Here is a 17,516-nt window from a genome sequence, read left to right as displayed (position 1 = left end):
CCCAGGAAAAAAATCACCTTGTTTAACCAAAATCAATTCTTCTTCTTCTCCGCTCAAAAACGGTAGTCTTCACTGTGCTGTCACCATGGAGGTATCAAGGCTGCCACTGGCTACTACTGTTTTAGAGCAGAGAAGAAGAACTGACTGCAGACGTGATGATAGCAAACAACAACAGGGTGGCGCTGGTGGAGAATGTAACGGTAGTCAGAGCGAGGAACATGTCAGCCATCTGGTGATATTTCACAGTAGAAAATCTAACAAGTAAAACTGAATAATGACAGAAAGTTCTACTGCGTTCGTTCTCTGTATTTATTAGTTCATGTTTTACTAACCTGAGTCAGATACAGCAAAGATATTAATCATATCACATCCAGACATTGTCAGTAGGAAACAGCTGTTAAATAATAATAATAATGATATATCTTTTTTATCACGCTGGTATCGGATCGGTAAGTTCGGGTATCGGAAATGGTATAGGGAAGGAACATCTCTAATTACTGTAAAGGGAATGTATAGATGATGTCATTGGGGTAAAGGGAATGTTCAGATGATGTCATTGGGATACAGGGAATGTATAGATAATGTCATTGGGATAAAGGGAATGTATAGATGATGTCATTGGAGTAAAGGGAATTTTCAAATGATGTCATTGGGATAAGAACTCATAATACTTTTTTTTTCCAGGCTGTGTACAAACGGATGAAGCAGACATCTTCTTCCTGATTGATCACTCGGGAAGCATTTACCCCGCCGACTTCAAAGACATGAAGAAGTTCATCATTGAGTTTCTTCATACCTTCCGCATCGGGCCACAACATGTCCGCATGGGGGTCGCTAAATACGCAGATTCACCAAATTTAGAATTTGATCTGACAACCTACTCAGATACCAAGACGTTGGAGAAAGCCATCGAGGATATTAAACAAGTAGGAGGCGGGACGGAGACGGGAAGAGCGCTGGAATTCATGGGCCCACTTTTCGATAAAGCAATGGGTTCTCGTGGGCACAAAGTCCCGGAGTACCTGATTGTCATCACAGATGGGAAATCCGCCGATGAGGTCAAGGTTCCTGCAGAAAAGCTGAGGGCGCAGGGTGTCACCGTCTACGCCATTGGGGTGAAAAAGGCAGATGTAGACGAGCTGGAAGAGATTTCCGGCGACCGCAAGAGGACTTACTTCGTCAATAATTTTGATGCTTTGAAGCCCATCAAGGACGACATCATCACAGACATCTGTTCTACAGACGGTAAGAGGAACTGGATCCATATTCTGTATGTAGTTAAAGCATCGGACAGCCGATAGTAGAGAGGTGATGGGGTAGAGAGATGTTGGGATTGTCTCTGGCTGGACGTGAACCGGAGACGGTTTGTGGTTGACATCTTACCTCGTAGGCCACCAGGGGGCCCAAGCACAGATTGTTTTCTTGTTATATTTTGTTTTGATATATTTTTCATTTTTTTGAGGCAAGAAAAGCAGGAAACAAGAGGAAGGCCTCACTACCATGTCCTTGCTTCTTTGTCCACAGCTTGTAAAGACAGACCAAGCGACCTCCTTTTCTTGATTGACAGCTCTGGGAGCATCGACCCAAAAGACTACTTGAAAATGAAAGACTTCATGAAATCTGTCATCAGTAAGTCGGTCATCGGGGAGAACAAGGTGCACGTCGGCGTTATGCAGTTCAGCACCATCCAACAACTAGCGTTCCCCCTCAACCAGTACTACAGCAAGGAGGACATCACAAAAGCCATCAATGTCATGCAGCAGACTGGTGGAGGCACGCTGACGGGTGCTGCCATCACAGACGTGTCGCAGTACTTTGATGCAGCCGGAGGAGGGCGTCCTGGCATGAGCCAGAGGCTGGTAGTGATAACAGACGGCGAGGCCCAAGACCTGGTCAAAGACCCTGCCGAGGCTCTGAGGTCCAAGGGAGTGGTGATCTACGCCATTGGAGTGGTGAACGCAAACACCACCCAGCTGCTTGAGATCAGCGGTTCACGGGACCGGATGTATGCTGAGAGGGACTTTGACGCTTTGAAGGACCTGGAGAGCGAGGTGGCCAATGAGCTCTGTGAGCCAGAGAGAGGTAAGACGAGTCTGGAACTATCCCAAAACATCAAATCATTCTGGTAATAGAGCATAAAGATTTGTAAGATTCTCTCTCTCTTTTCTTTAACTGTTTTTAAACATACCATCTCTTTTTCACTAGAGAGCCTTTATTTTGAAGACTTGCATTGGGAATTTGTCTTGGGAACCCTAACTGGTGCTAACTTCAAGGTTGCAACATTAATTGTATTCCTGGACAATAATATTCCACTGTAACTCATTTTAAAAAAGCACAATTTGGTGGGAGATGTTGGTTACCAAACGTAGCGCAGGACTGTCAACAGAACTCAATTGAATGTCTGAAAAATGTCCAAAATATATGCCGAAAAAAGGCGGAAAAAAGGCAGAACACAAGTCAAAAAAATGTCAGAAAAAATTTCCAAAAAACATATGAAAAGTGTCCAAAAAAGGTCTGAAAAATATTTTTAAATATTTTTTAAAAATCTGAAGAAAGGCTGAAAAAAAGTTAAAAAAATGTCCAAAAAATATATGAAAATGTCCGAAAAAGGAGGAAGAAAAGCAGAAGAAAAGTCAAAATTATAATGTAAATGGTTCGTGAACGTTCATTTGCTGTCTGTCCTTATATTTCCAACCAGAGTGTCAGAAGACAGAAAAAGCTGACATCATCTTCCTGGTGGACGGCTCCACAAGCATAACCCTGAGCAAGTTCAGAAGCATGACGAAGTTCATGGCGTCAGTGGTGAACCAAACTACAGTGGGCAAGGACCTGACTCGCTTTGGGGTCATTCTCTACTCCACTGACCCCAAATCTGTTTTCACTTTGAAAGAGTACAGCACCAAACGGGAGGTTATTAACGCCATATCAGCCCTGAAATCTCCGTACGGAGACACCTACACCGGCAAGGCTCTGGCGTACTCTTCACAGTTCTTTAACGCCCCACACGGCGGTCGGGCCGACCTCCAGGTGCCACAGATTCTCATGGTGATCACAGACGGTGACGCTACCGATCGAAATAGTCTGGTGGCACCATCCGTGGCACTGCGAGACCAAGGCGTCACCGTCTTCAGTATCGGCGTCGAAGGAGCCAACAGGACGCAGCTGGAGATCATGGCTGGTCACCAAACTTCCAGAGTTTTCTATGTGGATAATTTTGATGCCCTGGAAACTCTGTACAAGAACATCACTGATGTTCTCTGCAAAGACACCAAGCCAGGTAGGTGGTACACAGTAGCTCTGAACGTTGATGGTTAAAGATTCATAGCATCATAACACTACAGCAGTTCACACAAGTCACAAAAACCTGGAAGTATTAAGCCATGTCGATGTTTTTACCAGTGGGATTTAATCTGTGCAGCGTCACGTCTTTCCAGCCTCACTGTCTTTCTAGGCAAAGATTGATAGATAAACCTAAATAATAACGCCACTCCCAATTGACTTTTACAAATTGAAAACTCCGGATTTGAGGCAAAGAAGCTTCGTAAGGATTGGATTTTATTTGACAAAATGGTTGCTCAAATTATTCCGATGACAGTGAGCAATAGCATCAGATCACTGTATATTTGTAGTTTATATTGTAAGATGATGTGCTGGTTGGGTACGTTGATCTTGTCAAGTAGCCCATAAAACATGTACTGCAGTTTCTTGAAGCATCTGGCAACATTCAAGGCAACATTGATCAGCAAATACCAGCCAATAATGTCCTAAACATTTCTTCATTGGGCTCTAATGATTGTATTATTGACTCAAGTGATGAATTTAGATGGTGTTCACAATGGAAATATCAACCAGACAGGTCAGAGAGTCTCCAGCCACAGTAAATCTGAGTGTTGAAAGCTACCAGGAATACATTCAAATGAACGTGAAGTGTCCAAGTATATGGATGAGTTATTTATTAGTGATGCGGATACATTTCCTCTCTTCGCTTATGCAGTTTGTGAGAAGCAGAAGTCTGACCTGGTCTTCCTGATCGATCAGTCCGGTAGCATCCACCCTCAGGACTACACCACCATGAAGAAGTTCACCACAGAACTCGTGAAAAGCTTCAAAGTCAGTGAAGATTTAGTGCGTGTAGGACTGGCCCAGTTCAGCAACACTTTCCAGGATGAGTTTGACCTGAACCAGTTCTACAGCGAGCAAGAGGTGACCAAGCACATCTTGGATATGCAGCAGCGTGGTGGAGGCACCAACATCGGAAGTGCCCTGGATTCCATCAGGAATTATTTTGAGGCGTCGCGGGGCAGCCGAAGATCTGCCGGAGTCTCCCAGAACCTGGTGCTGATCACTGACGGTGAGTCGCAGGATGACGTGGAGGACGCCGCCGACCGTCTCAGGGCTCTAGGGATTGAGATATTTGCCATCGGCATTGGAGACGTCCACGATCTGCAGCTCCTGCAGATCACCGGCACCCCGGAGAGGCTGTTCACTGTGCAGAACTTCGGCAGCTTGGAGAAGATCAAGCAAAAAGTGGTCGACACAATCTGCAAATCTAAACCTATCAGAGATCCCAGTGGTGAGTTTGTCTCTCTGTCTGTCTCCTCGTCTTCCCACCATACTGCTCTGTGTCCTTAACTGTCAAAGGTAAAGACGCGTGTCCCTTTCCTACAGCCTGCAGCATCGATATCGCCATAGGATTCGATATTTCTCAAAGAAGCGGAGCTCCTGGTGAGATGCTGATGAGCGGCCACCCCAAGCTTAAGACCTTCCTGCCACAGATCGCCCGCTACGTTTCTTCGGTACAAGGCCTTTGCTGTGTCGGTCCTGCACCCATCAGGACCAACATCGCCTACCGAGTGGTCGATCCGGATGGAAATTCCCTGCACGACTTCGGCTTTGAGGGCTTCAGCGACGACGTGGTTAACAAAGTCATGGCCTTGACTTTGAGAGAGCCCACTTCTTTCAACACCGCCATGCTGAAATCATTCGGGCAGAAGTTCAGTAAAGAGTCCGGAGCTGGCGTGAAGGTGAGACGGTCTTTATGGCGTTGACATCCCAGTCTAAGACACGTTTGGTGAAGGTGCAACGGTGATACGGTGATACGGTGATACGGTGATACGGTGATACGGTGACCTTTTCAGAATAGTGTTAGTATTGTTTACAACATGATTTGTTTGTTAAATAAAGAAATCAGTCAGTCTGGACAGGTTTACACCAGCAATGAGAAGAGAAAGGAATATTTATTATTCCAGCTGTTGTTTCACCCACTAAACTGTCTTCATAACTGTTAAATTCTTCCATATGCTGGTTTTCTACTGAAGTGAACATGTAGCTCAGTCTGTAGCCCAGATTTTAATCATAAATGGAAAATGAGAGCACTTTAACATAATCTTGAACTAGACTGCTTTCTGCAGCTAATGTTGTTAGATTGATGAGGTCTGACTGTGTGGAATTAGTTCAAAATTAAAGCTTTGGACCATTTCTAGAGTCCAGGAAGTGAGGACAATCACTTAGTTGATTGTTTAAAAATTGTGGTTCTCATTGTGACGTTTTCAGTTGCCAAACCAAAAATGTGCTCCCAACATTGGTTTAAACAAACCATGAAAACTATTAGCAAGTGTAAGTTGGCCAGAGTTAATCCTCCAGACTGGTAGACACGTTGCGTTAGGGTTAGAGCTGTGTTCATTATCCAAAACTAATGAATTAAAAAGTAAATAATACTCCACTGAAAAAGCATAATTTGGTGGGAGATGTTGGTTCCCATACGTAGCGCAGGATTGTCAACAGATCCCAGCTGAATGTCTGAAAAATGTCCAAAATGCATACAAAAAACAAGCAGAAAAAAGGCAGAAGACAAGTAAAAAAATTTTGAAAAATGTCCAAAAACATATATGAAAAGTGTCCAAAAAAGGCAGAAGAATTGTCTGAAAAATGTCCGAAAAAAGTTTTAAAAAAGTTTAAAAATATATTTTTTTTAAATTCTGAAAAAGGTAGAAGAAAGGCAGAAGAAAAGTAAAAAAAAAAAAAAAAAGGTCCAAAAAATATATGAAATGTCCGAAAAAAGTCTTAAAAAAGGAGGAAGAAAAGCAGACGAAAAGTCAAAAAAATGTCAAAAAAGTCTTAAAAAAGGCGAAAGAAAGGCAGAAGAAATGTCCCAAAAATGTCTGTAAAAAGGTAATTAGTATATTAAAGGTATATTATGTATTGATTAACATTCAGTCACTATATAATCTGAAAATTGAAGTTTTAATGATGCTAATAACCCCTTCATCTGTTCTCCATGAGAGATTGATTATGGCGTTTAGCGTTGGATCAGTTAGATAGAGGTAAAGTTAAAGTTAGATGTTTCTTTACCGTCAGGTGAATAGTTAGTCAGAATAAGGAGATGATGTAGATTTCTTATGAAGGACTTTATCAATAAAATGAGTCTAACATGTGACTGACCTCCTTCAGGTGCTGGTGATCTTCTCAGATGGACTCGATGAGGACGTGATGAAACTGGAGCATGAATCAGAGCTGCTGCGACAGTCTGGTAAAAACTCGGAGAGGTCGAACGTGACCTTTGTTTATAATTACATTATTATGTTTAAATGATCAAGTAGATGATGTAAATCCTTTATGGTAGAGAAATGTTCTGATGTTTGGTGTGTTTATTGTGTGCAGGGATCAGCGCTCTGCTTATGGTGGCTCTGGAGGGGGTGCATGACCCCGCCCAGCTGCAGATGGTGGAGTTTGGTCGAGGATTCGGCTACAAGCTTCCTCTCAGCATCGGCATGCAGAGCATCGGCAGCACCATCCTCAAACAGATTGTAAGTCCTTCATGTTACTGCTCGTCAGTGTTTAGTTGAGGATAACGTGATGCAGAAACTCTGATTAGTTCAGCAGAGCGTCTCCTGTCCTTGCGTGTCCGTCTGCAGGAATGAAACCAGAACACAGCCTCAGGGACGTGTTGGTTGAAGAAAATATGTAAATTACTCTCCGTGATAAGGAGTCGCCATCGGCAACGAAAACAGAACAAGAATCCAGTTAACTGATAAAATCATTCATAACATGCTTAAAGAAACAAGATTCTGACTCCTCTGTGAATTTATTATTCATATATGTTTATATATATATATATTTGGCTTTACAAAGAATAAAAACAGGCCTTCAGTGAAAATCTGGGTAGCCCTTCATTTTACAGGTGATAATTAGTAACCTATTTGAAATTTCTTTGGAATTACTGCCAAATTACCCCAATATTTACCTCCAAATTTATCAAAAATGACTTTATTATAAACATGATTTAATAATGATATTCCGCTATTTCCCAATAGCTGGTAATTTATTTAATACATTTCCAGGAAAAGAATACAAAATGAATTGATCTGCTTTATTTCCATGTCTGCTGATATATAGATAATAATAAATGTCTTAATAAACTCCCTGAATCATGACATCAGCTACCAGGTTACATCTTTGTAGACAATCAGTCACAATGGTGATTATAAGAGTCTTCTATTAGTTTTGGTTTTCCACCTCCGATGCAGAGCAGCGCACAGCCGCTTCTCAAGACTAAGGGCCCTATTTTAACCATTAGATGATATTTCAGCACATCATTATTAAAAATAATGTTTATAATAAAGTTATTTTTGATAACGTTTGAGGTAAATATTGGGGTAATTTGGCAATAATTCCAAAGAAATTTCAAATAGGTTGCTAATTATCACCTAATTAACATGAAATTTATGGACCTCTAAAATGAAGTGTTACCAAAATCCTTTGTCATAAATTAACTATTGTTTGACATATAAAATGTTTGACAAACTAAATTTGTGATGGAAAAAAAACTCCTACTCAGGATCTTAACTCTGCCCTCAGTGTGTCAGCAGGATGTGATGATACCTGATTTAAAGATAAATAAAATAAATATCAAACACGCTGTAAAACTAAACTGCAGCGCCAGAGTTCAGTGTTTGTTTCAGGGATTTAATCTATAACTATCTAATGTTACTGACTCTATAGTCTTTTATTGTTTTCTATTGATGGTTTTGTCCTCTGCTCTCTGCCTCTCTGCTCTCTGTCTCTCTGCTGTCTGTCTCTCTGCAGGATTCGGTGTCAGACAGGGAGTGCTGCAACGTCATGTGCAAATGTTCAGGACATGAAGGCACCCGTGGCTCTCGAGGCCCATCGGGGTTAAAGGTGACCTGAACACAAACACCTTTATACTCTACATGTCAGGAACACCAACGAGAAGTCTGTCTGAGCAGTTTCCCGATTAAAACTACACATTACCTCGATTAAAACTACACATTATCTTGATTAAAACTACACATTACCTCGATTAAAACTACACATTACCTCAATTCAAACTACACATTACCTCGATTAAAACTACACATTACCTCGATTCAAACTACACATTACCTCGATTCAAACTACACATTATCTTGATTATAATTACATATTACCTTGATTAAAACTGCACATTACCTCGATTAAAACTACACATTACTTCGATTAAAACTACACATTACCTCAAATAAAATTACACATTACCTCAATTCAAACTACACATTACCTCGATTAAAACTACACATTACCTCGATTAAAACTACACATTACCTCGATTCAAACTATACATTATCTTGATTCAAACTACACATTATCTTGATTAAAACTACACATTACCTCGATTCAAACTACACATTACCTCAATTCAAACTACACATTACCTCGATTCAAACTACACATTACCTCAATTAAAACTACACATTATCTTGATTAAAACTACACATTACCTCGATTCAAACTATACATTATCTTGATTAAAATTACACATTATCTTGATTAAAACTACACATTACCTTGATTCAAACTATACATTACCTCGATTCAAACTATACATTATCTTGATTAAAACTACACATTATCTTGATTAAAACTACACATTATCTTGATTAAAACTACACATTACCTCGATTCAAACTACACATTATCTTGATTATAATTACACATAATCTTGATTAAAACTACACATTACCTCGATTAAAACTACACATTATGTTGATTAAAACTACACGTTGATTAAAACTATACATTATCTTGATTATAATTACACATTATCTTGATTAAAACTACACATTACCTCGATTAAAACTACACATTACCTTGATTAAAACTACACATTACCTCGATTAAAACTACACATTATGTCGATTAAAACTACACATTGCCTCGATTAAAACTACACATTGCCTCGATTAAAACTACACATTACCTCGATTAAAACTACACATTATGTCGATTAAAACTACACATTGCCTCGATTAAAACTACACATTACCTCGATTAAAACTACACATTATGTTGATTAAAACTACACATTACCTCGATTTGAACATTGTTGGAAACATTTGGAATAAAGTGAGAACACAACTCAACAACATTTAGTTGTTTTTAATGTAGAAATGTTGCATATTATACTTTTAAGTAACAGAAAAAATACTTGATTCAGTAAAAGTCCTGCATTCAAAATCCTACACAAGTAAAGTAAAAAAATACTAGTACTCTGATGTGACAGTACTAGACTGCTGTTGTAGTTTCACTGCTCTACTACTACTCTTAAACGATGGGAACATGTTTCTGCTACACAGCTGGTTTCTGTTTAGGGACTTTTCTCTAATCTTTGCTTTATTTGGTGAAATGTTGGATAATCAGATGTTTTTGAGTCGTTTAAATGAAACCATGTGATGAATGTGGAGGAAGTGTTTCAGCAAACGAGGAGACACGACTGATTCATTAGTTAAACGGCTGGTTTAACGTGTCGGGCTTTATTAGCGGGTTGTTTTATTAGCGGGTTGTGTAAAAACTACTACAGCTGTCAGATAAATGGAGTATTAGTACAACGAAGCATGAAGCAGAACTATACTAAATACTAAGAATACTGACAATAAGTAAAGTACAAGTACTTGAGTAAATAGACTTAGTTACTTTCCACCACTGCCCTGATGAAAGTTCTTGTCGTCCGTTCACGTGAGCGAGCAGCAGACCGAGCGGCGAGGAGGCAGGGCTAAAGGAAACGCTAGTGGCTCACCAGCTGGTCGATCAGAGAACATGAGGAGGACAGACTCTCACCGAGGCGTCCTCAGCTGTTATTAGTATTAGTATTATTCATTCTGCAGTTCAATAAAAAAACATAAACTAATGCTTTCTATTAGAAACATTCAGCTCTAATTATTATATAATATTTAAATATGATTAACTAGTTGTTATCTGAGGAAAGATGTAGGGTGGAGTGACTTCCTGCCTCTGAAGCTGTTGTGTGTTTCATTAACAGGGCGTCTCTGGACAGAAGGGCTACCCCGGCTTCCCCGGAGAGGAGGGTGGCGCTGTAAGTGTTTCAACTACATATCTGAACTGAGATCAGTTCAACTGGTGGCTGCAGATCCACAACGCTCAGAGAACATGAAGCTGAATTGATCAATAATAATAAAGTATTGATCTATGACTGTATTTACTGAGAGGTGAAGCAGCAGCAGCGTCTCCTGCTGGACTCACTGTGTCGGTGTGTTTCAGGGGAATCGAGGAAGTTCTGGACCCGGTGGACCTCAGGGCGTCCAGGGTTGTTCTGGACTCAGAGGACCGAAGGTATGCCGCCGCTGCTCCTCCTCCTCCTCTTCCTCCTCTACTCGTTACATATCAGTATTATATCATTGATTGGTGTTTTCTAACTGCTGCTGTCTGTGTTACAGGGCTACCGAGGCGTCCGGGGGAACAGGGTGAGTGACTGTAATACATTCTAATAACAGAGACAGAGAGGACGTAGCGTGATGATGTCTGATTAGAGACAGAAGTGACTCTGGACTCTGTTCCTCTGTTTCAGGGTGAAGGAGGAGAAGACGGACTGGACGGAGTTGACGGAGAACTGGTACAAACATCTGCACATCTGGAGAAGGAGTCTAAAAAATAACTGATAGATTCAGTGCATAGATGTGAAACAGGAGATGTGACATTACGTCATAACTAACAGGTTAACTGTCCACCATCTTACTGGGTATCGTTAACCGTCCACCATCTTACCTGAGTGTCGTTAACCGTCCACCATCTTACCTAGGTATCGTTAACCGTCAACCATCTTACCTGAGTGTCGTTAACCGTCCACCATCTTACCTGGGTATCGTTAACCGTCCACCATCTTACCTAGGTATCGTTAACCGTCAACCATCTTACCTGAGTGTCGTTAACCGTCCACCATCTTACCCGAGTGTCGTTAACCGTCCACCATCTTACCTGAGTGTCGTTAACCGTCCACCATCTTACCTGAGTATCGTTAACCGTCCACCATCTTACCCGAGTGTCGTTAACCGTCCACCATCTTACCTGAGTGTCGTTAACCGTCCACCATCTCACCTGGGTATCGTTAACCGTCCACCATCTTACCTGAGTGTCGTTAACCGTCCACCATCTTACCTGAGTGTCGTTAACCGTCCACCATCTTACCTGAGTGTCGTTAACCGTCCACCATCTTACCTGAGTGTCGTTAACCGTCAACCATCTTACCCGAGTGTCGTTAACCGTCCACCATCTTACCCGAGTGTCGTTAACCGTCCACCATCTCACCTGGGTATCGTTAACCGTCCACCATCTTACCTGAGTATCGTTAACCGTCCACCATCTTACCTGAGTGTCGTTAACCGTCCACCATCTTACCTGAGTATCGTTAACCGTCCACCATCTCACCTGAGTATCGTTAACCGTCCACCATCTCACCTGGGTATTGTTTACAGTCTATGAGCAGCAGCTGGTTATCAGCTGTTCAGCATCTAACTACTTCAGTAAAAGGACCAGAGAGACCAGGAGGGCTGCTTCACTTTACACACATCAGTAGAGATAGAGTAAATGAGATTTATTTTTTACTGATGTGTTAACTAAAACTACAAAAAGTTTGTGAACTAGCTAACTTTACCGTTAGCTAACATTAGCAGCAGACCAGATGCCTGTACTACGAAGCGAGTTCAACATACCCAGGGTATCTTATCATAATCTGGCTTCACTAACTTTAACAAACCAGATCCCGCTAAGCGGTCCTACGATGGTGGTTATCAACTCGGTAAATCAACCCAGGGTTTCTCAGTGTGGCTGTGAGCGCGTTCACATGAACGGGGCTGTGTTTGCAGTTTATGACCAATCACAGACATGGACAAGTCTACAGACTTACAGACAGACAGGCAGAGCGGCACATTTAACAAAGGAAGAGCAAACTATATTAGACGAATACGAAGAAGATAAACACTTAATCCAGGCAGAAGTGATCCATCTTCGTAGGACGGAAAACCCTGAAGGGTTAACCCTGAAGTTACCTCGCTAACGCCAAATCCTGCTTCGTAGTACAGGCCTCTGCTGACCTCTGAGTCAAAGTTATTGCTGATTAGCTCGACAGCATCGACCTGTTAGCTAAACGGACGTTGTTTTAATGTTAGCTACGCTAACTTTGCTCAAAGGTAACGTTCAGTAACGTTAACGTTATAACAAAGTTATTAATATTACCCTAACATTTGACATATCAGACAGAAGAGCAGCGCTGCAGCACTCGCACACAGTTTATCCTATACTGATCTACTGATCCTGGATCTTCAGGTTGTTTTAACCTCTTCAGCCCAACGTGTCCTGTTTTATTATTGGATCCTGATCCTGACGCCTCCTCTCACTGTAAACCACTAACTGATAAGATTTCTGTTTTAGTTTCATTATGGAGGAAATGAGCGGGTGTGTTCAGGAAGTGAGTTGATTGGAGGACTTATCTGGTTTTGGTTCTGGTTCTGTGTCTGCAGGGACTGACGGGAAACGGTGGAGGTCGAGGAGAAAGAGGAAACCCAGGAAGCCCAGTAAAACATAATTTTCTCTTTTTAATATGTGATGATCAAATCTTTATCTGTATTAACAACATGATTTAACACTATGAATGTGTTAATATGTGAGCTTTACTTTTAAAACACAGTTAAACAAACAACATTTAAAAAACACAATGTTCTATTTAAATAAAGTGTATTACAGGGATCAACCTACAGTTTATTTTCAGCCGTCGCCTCATTATAATTTAATCTACACTAAGCTCTCTTTAATTTACTGTACTGTATTATAATGTATTTGAATTATATACAGTGCAGTAATTTAATTAGAACAGTAGTGTAGTAGTGTTTGAAACAGTCAATAAAATTCAGTAAATAGTGAAGCTGTCTGTTTCATCACTTTATATTCATGTAATAAATATACAAATATTAATTAAATGGTAATCTACGTGAGAAATAAAGAAAAAGAAAAACATTTAGCTCTAATAATATTCCGTCTATCTTATCGTGATCAATAACTAATAACAGATTTGTTAATTCAAACTATTACCTTTCAGTTAATGATTAAATTAAAGTTTATATTTGAAATGATAGTTTTAATCGGAATGATGAACATTTCATAACAATCATAATTAAATACATTTTATTTTTATTACAATGTAACATTTATTATTGCAGTGACTATTGTACTTATATTTTGTATTATTCTATATTTTTTTTAAATCACAAAATAACAGGTAATTTTATCATTTTAAGTTAAGAGTATAATTTAAGTGCATCTAAATAACAACTGATAGATGAGTCATTTTTTACTCTAAAACATATTTTTATGTCATTATTAATAATAGTGCTACTTTGTATAAATACTTAATATTTACATTTCATTAATTTACATAATTGAACAGAAATTATTATAATATTATAATACAGCTCAATATTCATGACAGCAGTATATTTATATGACATTGTCAGTAGAAATGATGACTCACTGTTGTTTTACTGTTTATATCTGTGTATGTGAATGTGTAGATCAGAGGTCAACGCCTCCTCAGCTGGGTGGCGTTGACCTCTGACCCCTGGTTGAACTGTCGTCCTCAGGGTATCCCAGGTATCAGAGGGGAGGCTGGGCTTAACGGAGAACGAGGACTGAGAGGAGATCCGGTGAGTCCAACACTTCCTCTCCCTCTCTCTCTTAAAAACTATCATATATCAAGTTGTCATATCATGTTCTCTGCAATAAAGCCTGTAGCCAGTTAGCTAAGCTCATTACTGCAAGGAGTGGTTCCATTTCCTTCCTGAAGTCCTGCAGGTTCCAGCCAAAACAGCCTGTTTCTGCTTGATGACATATACAAACAATTTGTGGTGAAAACACAAAGTTTGTTGCCAGAGTGTAAAGGAATTGACTGGTCTGTCAGTCCGTCTAACAACAGCTCTACAGCAAAACACAGCTGGAGCACAGTTGGAGGCTGAAGCTGGTTTATCTTTAACACTGAGGCCCTTTGTGTTTTATCTGACAGGGTGAACCAGGAGCTGATAACACCAGCCCAGGAGCCAAAGGAGAGCCGGGGAACCAAGGTCTGCCGGTAAGAACCAGCACATCTGGATCTGTGTTCACACTGATGCTTTCTCTAGTATCAGGTGATATCAGACACAGGACTGTGTGTGTTGGGTCGACTCAGACACACTGGAGCAATGAGTGTTTCTCTACATTTACAACATTTAATTCCAGACGCATCAGCTCTACTTTACCACCCAGGTTTGAGGAAAAACTCTCAGTTAAACTATAGATTCAGTCTAGGGATGCTAATTTTGAAAAAAAAAGATTAACCGTTAACCGACAAGATTAGTGCCTCGCATGCAGCAGTGCACCAGCCGCAGTGTATGAACACAACAGACAACTGAGTCCCCAGTTCACCGTCAGGAGAGTGTCGCACCCACGTTGCTGCGTCTAGTGTCACGGACATGCAGCCACGTTCCCAGTAAAAGTCTCCACCGCACATTTAGTTTAGTTTAGCAGATTGACCGCTGTGTCTGCCCAGATTAACGATAGCGATTGACCGACAAACAGTGTGTGTTTACGTGCTACATTAGCAGCTGTATCTCTGCTGGTGGCTTCGTGATCGCTGCCACTCTGTCATTGCGGCGTAACTTTTGCGAGTGTCCAACAGACCGCGTGTATGTATGGCAGCGGGGAGTGTGGTTTTGTCGCTGGCGTTATAGCTGTGAACGTAGGTGCAGCAGACAGTGTGCGTACAGTTTATTTTTCGGTGGATAAATGCTAAGAGGCTACAACTCGCTCCGCTCAAGCGAGCCAGAGACTGGAGCCGACTTCCTGTATCTTGCAAGTCCGGCTCCGCCTCTTAAGGTGGGGACTTAAGGTGGACCAGCTTTTCTCCTTAAAGAGACGAACTGCTCTTCTGAGTTTAATATTTGTTTTAACCAATAGCGTTAATCGGTTAAAGTGCTTAATGTCGGTTAACGGTTAAACCTTTTAATTATTAACATCCCTAATTCAGTCTGTAACGGAGCTCTATCTCTGGTTCAGTCTGTAACGGAGCTCTATCTCTGGTTCGGTCTGTAACGGAGCTCTATCTCTGGTTCAGTCTGTAACGGAGCTCTATCTCTGCTTCAGTCTGTAACGTAGCTCTATCTCTGGTTCGGTCTGTAACGGAGCTCTATCTCTGGTTCGGTCTGTAACGGAGCTCTATCTCCGGTTCGGTGGTCTGTAACGGAGCTCTATCTCTGGTTCGGTCTGTAACGGAGCTCTATCTCTGTGGTTCGGTCTGTAACGGAGCTCTATCTCTGTGGTTCGGTCTGTAACGCAGCTCTATCTCTGGTTCAGTCTGTAATGGAGCTCTATCTCTGGTTCGGTCTGTAACGCAGCTCTATCTCCGGTTCGGTCTGTAACGCAGCTCTATCTCTGCTTCATTCCGTAATGGAGCTCTATCTCTGGTTCGGTCTGTAACGGAGCTCTATCTCCGGTTCGGTCTGTAATGGAGCTCTATCTCTGGTTCGGTCTGTAACGCAGCTCTATCTCTGCTTCATTCCGTAATGGAGCTCTATCTCTGGTTCGGTCTGTAACGGAGCTCTATCTCCGGTTCGGTCTGTAACGGAGCTCTATCTCCGGTTCGGTCTGTAACGGAGCTCTATCTCTGGTTCGGTCTGTAACGGAGCTCTGTTTCTGGTTCAGTCCTGTATCACTGTGCTGAATGTGCTGCTGTGTTTAACAGGGAACACCTGGACCGGACGGGCCGCAGAGTGAGAGTGGAATCGTTGGAAACCCGGTGAGATATTCAACCTTCAGTCTGTTAATGTCAGTTAATGTCCACTCTGTACTACAGGAAGTACCTAAAACAACAAATACATTGTTTTCTCAAGAGTGAATGACGAGAGAATTTTTTAATTATAAGTGCCATAATTTAGATTATATCTAACTTTATTAGTAACGTCTGAATGAGCTGAAAAGAGGAATAATGAACGCTGAGCTGGCTGTGAAAACTGTCAGCCTGATATTTAATGAGTTAGATTTAATGATAAATGTTTCACGTGTAACTGCCTGTAAATCTGTGTTTTACTGACCTCCAGTGGTTTAACTGGTCACCTGCTGTAGTGATGTACAGGTGTACTCCACGACACTGTGACTACGTAACGTAACGTAACGCTAGGTAATGTTATGCTAGGTAACGTTACGCTAGGTAACGAAACGCAGCGCTACATAACAGAGTGATTAACATGTTGTTTGTGTGGTGTTCAGGGACCAGATGGAAGAAGAGGACCGCTGGGTGAGAAGGTAGGAGATGAACTCAGACTACACTCAGAGCTGTTAGTGAACACTGAAACACCCTTTAACCTTTAACCTTTAACTTCTGTCTGTGACCTCCTGCAGGGAGCACCTGGACAGCCAGGAGGTCCAGGAGTCCAGGGCAGCCCCGGTGCTTCAGGTCCACAGGTGAGTGATCAGGACAGATGATGAATTTAACGGACGAGTTCAGCTCAGCTCAACTCATACACATCCATGTGTTCTCTGCAGGGTCCCAGAGGGATCAGAGGTCAACCTGGGCCGAGAGGAGTGGCTGGCCTTCCTGGACCTCAGGTGAGCCAAAACAACCAGACACTAGAACAGGTTCTACCATCAGACCGTCACTCTGATGAACACAACCGGACACTAGAACAGGTTCTACCATCAGACCGTCACTCTGATGAACACAACCGGACACTAGAACAGTTTCTACCATCAGACCGTCACTCTGATGAACACAACCAGACACTAGAACAGTTTCTACCATCAGACCGTCACTCTGATGAACACAACCGGACACTAGAGACAGTTTGTACCATCAGACCGTCACTCTGATGAACACAACCAGACACTAGAACAGTTTCTACCATCAGACCGTCACTCTGATGAACACAACCAGACACTAGAAACAGTTTGTACCATCAGACCGTCACTCTGATGAACACAACCAGACACTAGAACAGGTTCTACCATCAGACCGTCACTCTGATGAACACAACCAGACACTAGAACAGGTTCTACCATCAGACCGTCACTCTGATGAACACAACCGGACACTAGAACAGGTTCTACCATCAGACCGTCACTCTGATGAACACAACCGGACACTAGAACAGGTTTTACCATCAGACCGTCACTCTGATGAACACAACCGGACACTAGAACAGGTT

At 41.6% G+C, this 17,516-nt stretch overlaps 1 protein-coding gene across 6 annotated transcripts in view; it reads left to right on the top strand.

Annotated features, from left to right (window-relative positions):
* col6a4a (collagen, type VI, alpha 4a) overlaps nucleotides 1-17,516 on the top strand; it is a 68,209-nt gene that overhangs the window by 34,731 nt on the left and 15,962 nt on the right. For all 6 annotated transcript variants that reach the window (XR_005208741.1, XR_005208740.1, XM_037783929.1 and 3 more), the window contains 19 exons: nucleotides 685-1,245; nucleotides 1,525-2,082; nucleotides 2,699-3,277; nucleotides 3,995-4,573; nucleotides 4,669-5,024; nucleotides 6,451-6,529; nucleotides 6,661-6,806; nucleotides 8,086-8,178; nucleotides 10,316-10,369; nucleotides 10,555-10,626; nucleotides 10,731-10,757; nucleotides 10,862-10,906; nucleotides 12,810-12,863; nucleotides 13,926-13,988; nucleotides 14,345-14,410; nucleotides 16,058-16,111; nucleotides 16,582-16,617; nucleotides 16,714-16,776; nucleotides 16,858-16,920. Coding sequence is in view for 4 of the 6 variants with exons in the window: in XM_037783929.1 (XP_037639857.1) it covers nucleotides 685-1,245; nucleotides 1,525-2,082; nucleotides 2,699-3,277; nucleotides 3,995-4,573; nucleotides 4,669-5,024; nucleotides 6,451-6,529; nucleotides 6,661-6,806; nucleotides 8,086-8,178; nucleotides 10,316-10,369; nucleotides 10,555-10,626; nucleotides 10,731-10,757; nucleotides 10,862-10,906; nucleotides 12,810-12,863; nucleotides 13,926-13,988; nucleotides 14,345-14,410; nucleotides 16,058-16,111; nucleotides 16,582-16,617; nucleotides 16,714-16,776; nucleotides 16,858-16,920 (3,548 nt within the window). In the remaining 2 variants the exon portion in view is untranslated. The remainder of the gene's footprint in view (nucleotides 1-684; nucleotides 1,246-1,524; nucleotides 2,083-2,698; nucleotides 3,278-3,994; nucleotides 4,574-4,668; nucleotides 5,025-6,450; nucleotides 6,530-6,660; nucleotides 6,807-8,085; nucleotides 8,179-10,315; nucleotides 10,370-10,554; nucleotides 10,627-10,730; nucleotides 10,758-10,861; nucleotides 10,907-12,809; nucleotides 12,864-13,925; nucleotides 13,989-14,344; nucleotides 14,411-16,057; nucleotides 16,112-16,581; nucleotides 16,618-16,713; nucleotides 16,777-16,857; nucleotides 16,921-17,516) is intronic.

This window comes from Sebastes umbrosus, chromosome 11 (genome assembly GCF_015220745.1).
Source record: "Sebastes umbrosus isolate fSebUmb1 chromosome 11, fSebUmb1.pri, whole genome shotgun sequence".
Lineage (NCBI taxonomy): Eukaryota > Metazoa > Chordata > Actinopteri > Perciformes > Sebastidae > Sebastes > Sebastes umbrosus.
The sequence above is the reverse complement of the archived record's forward strand: the minus strand, read 5'-3'. Positions and strand labels throughout refer to the sequence as shown.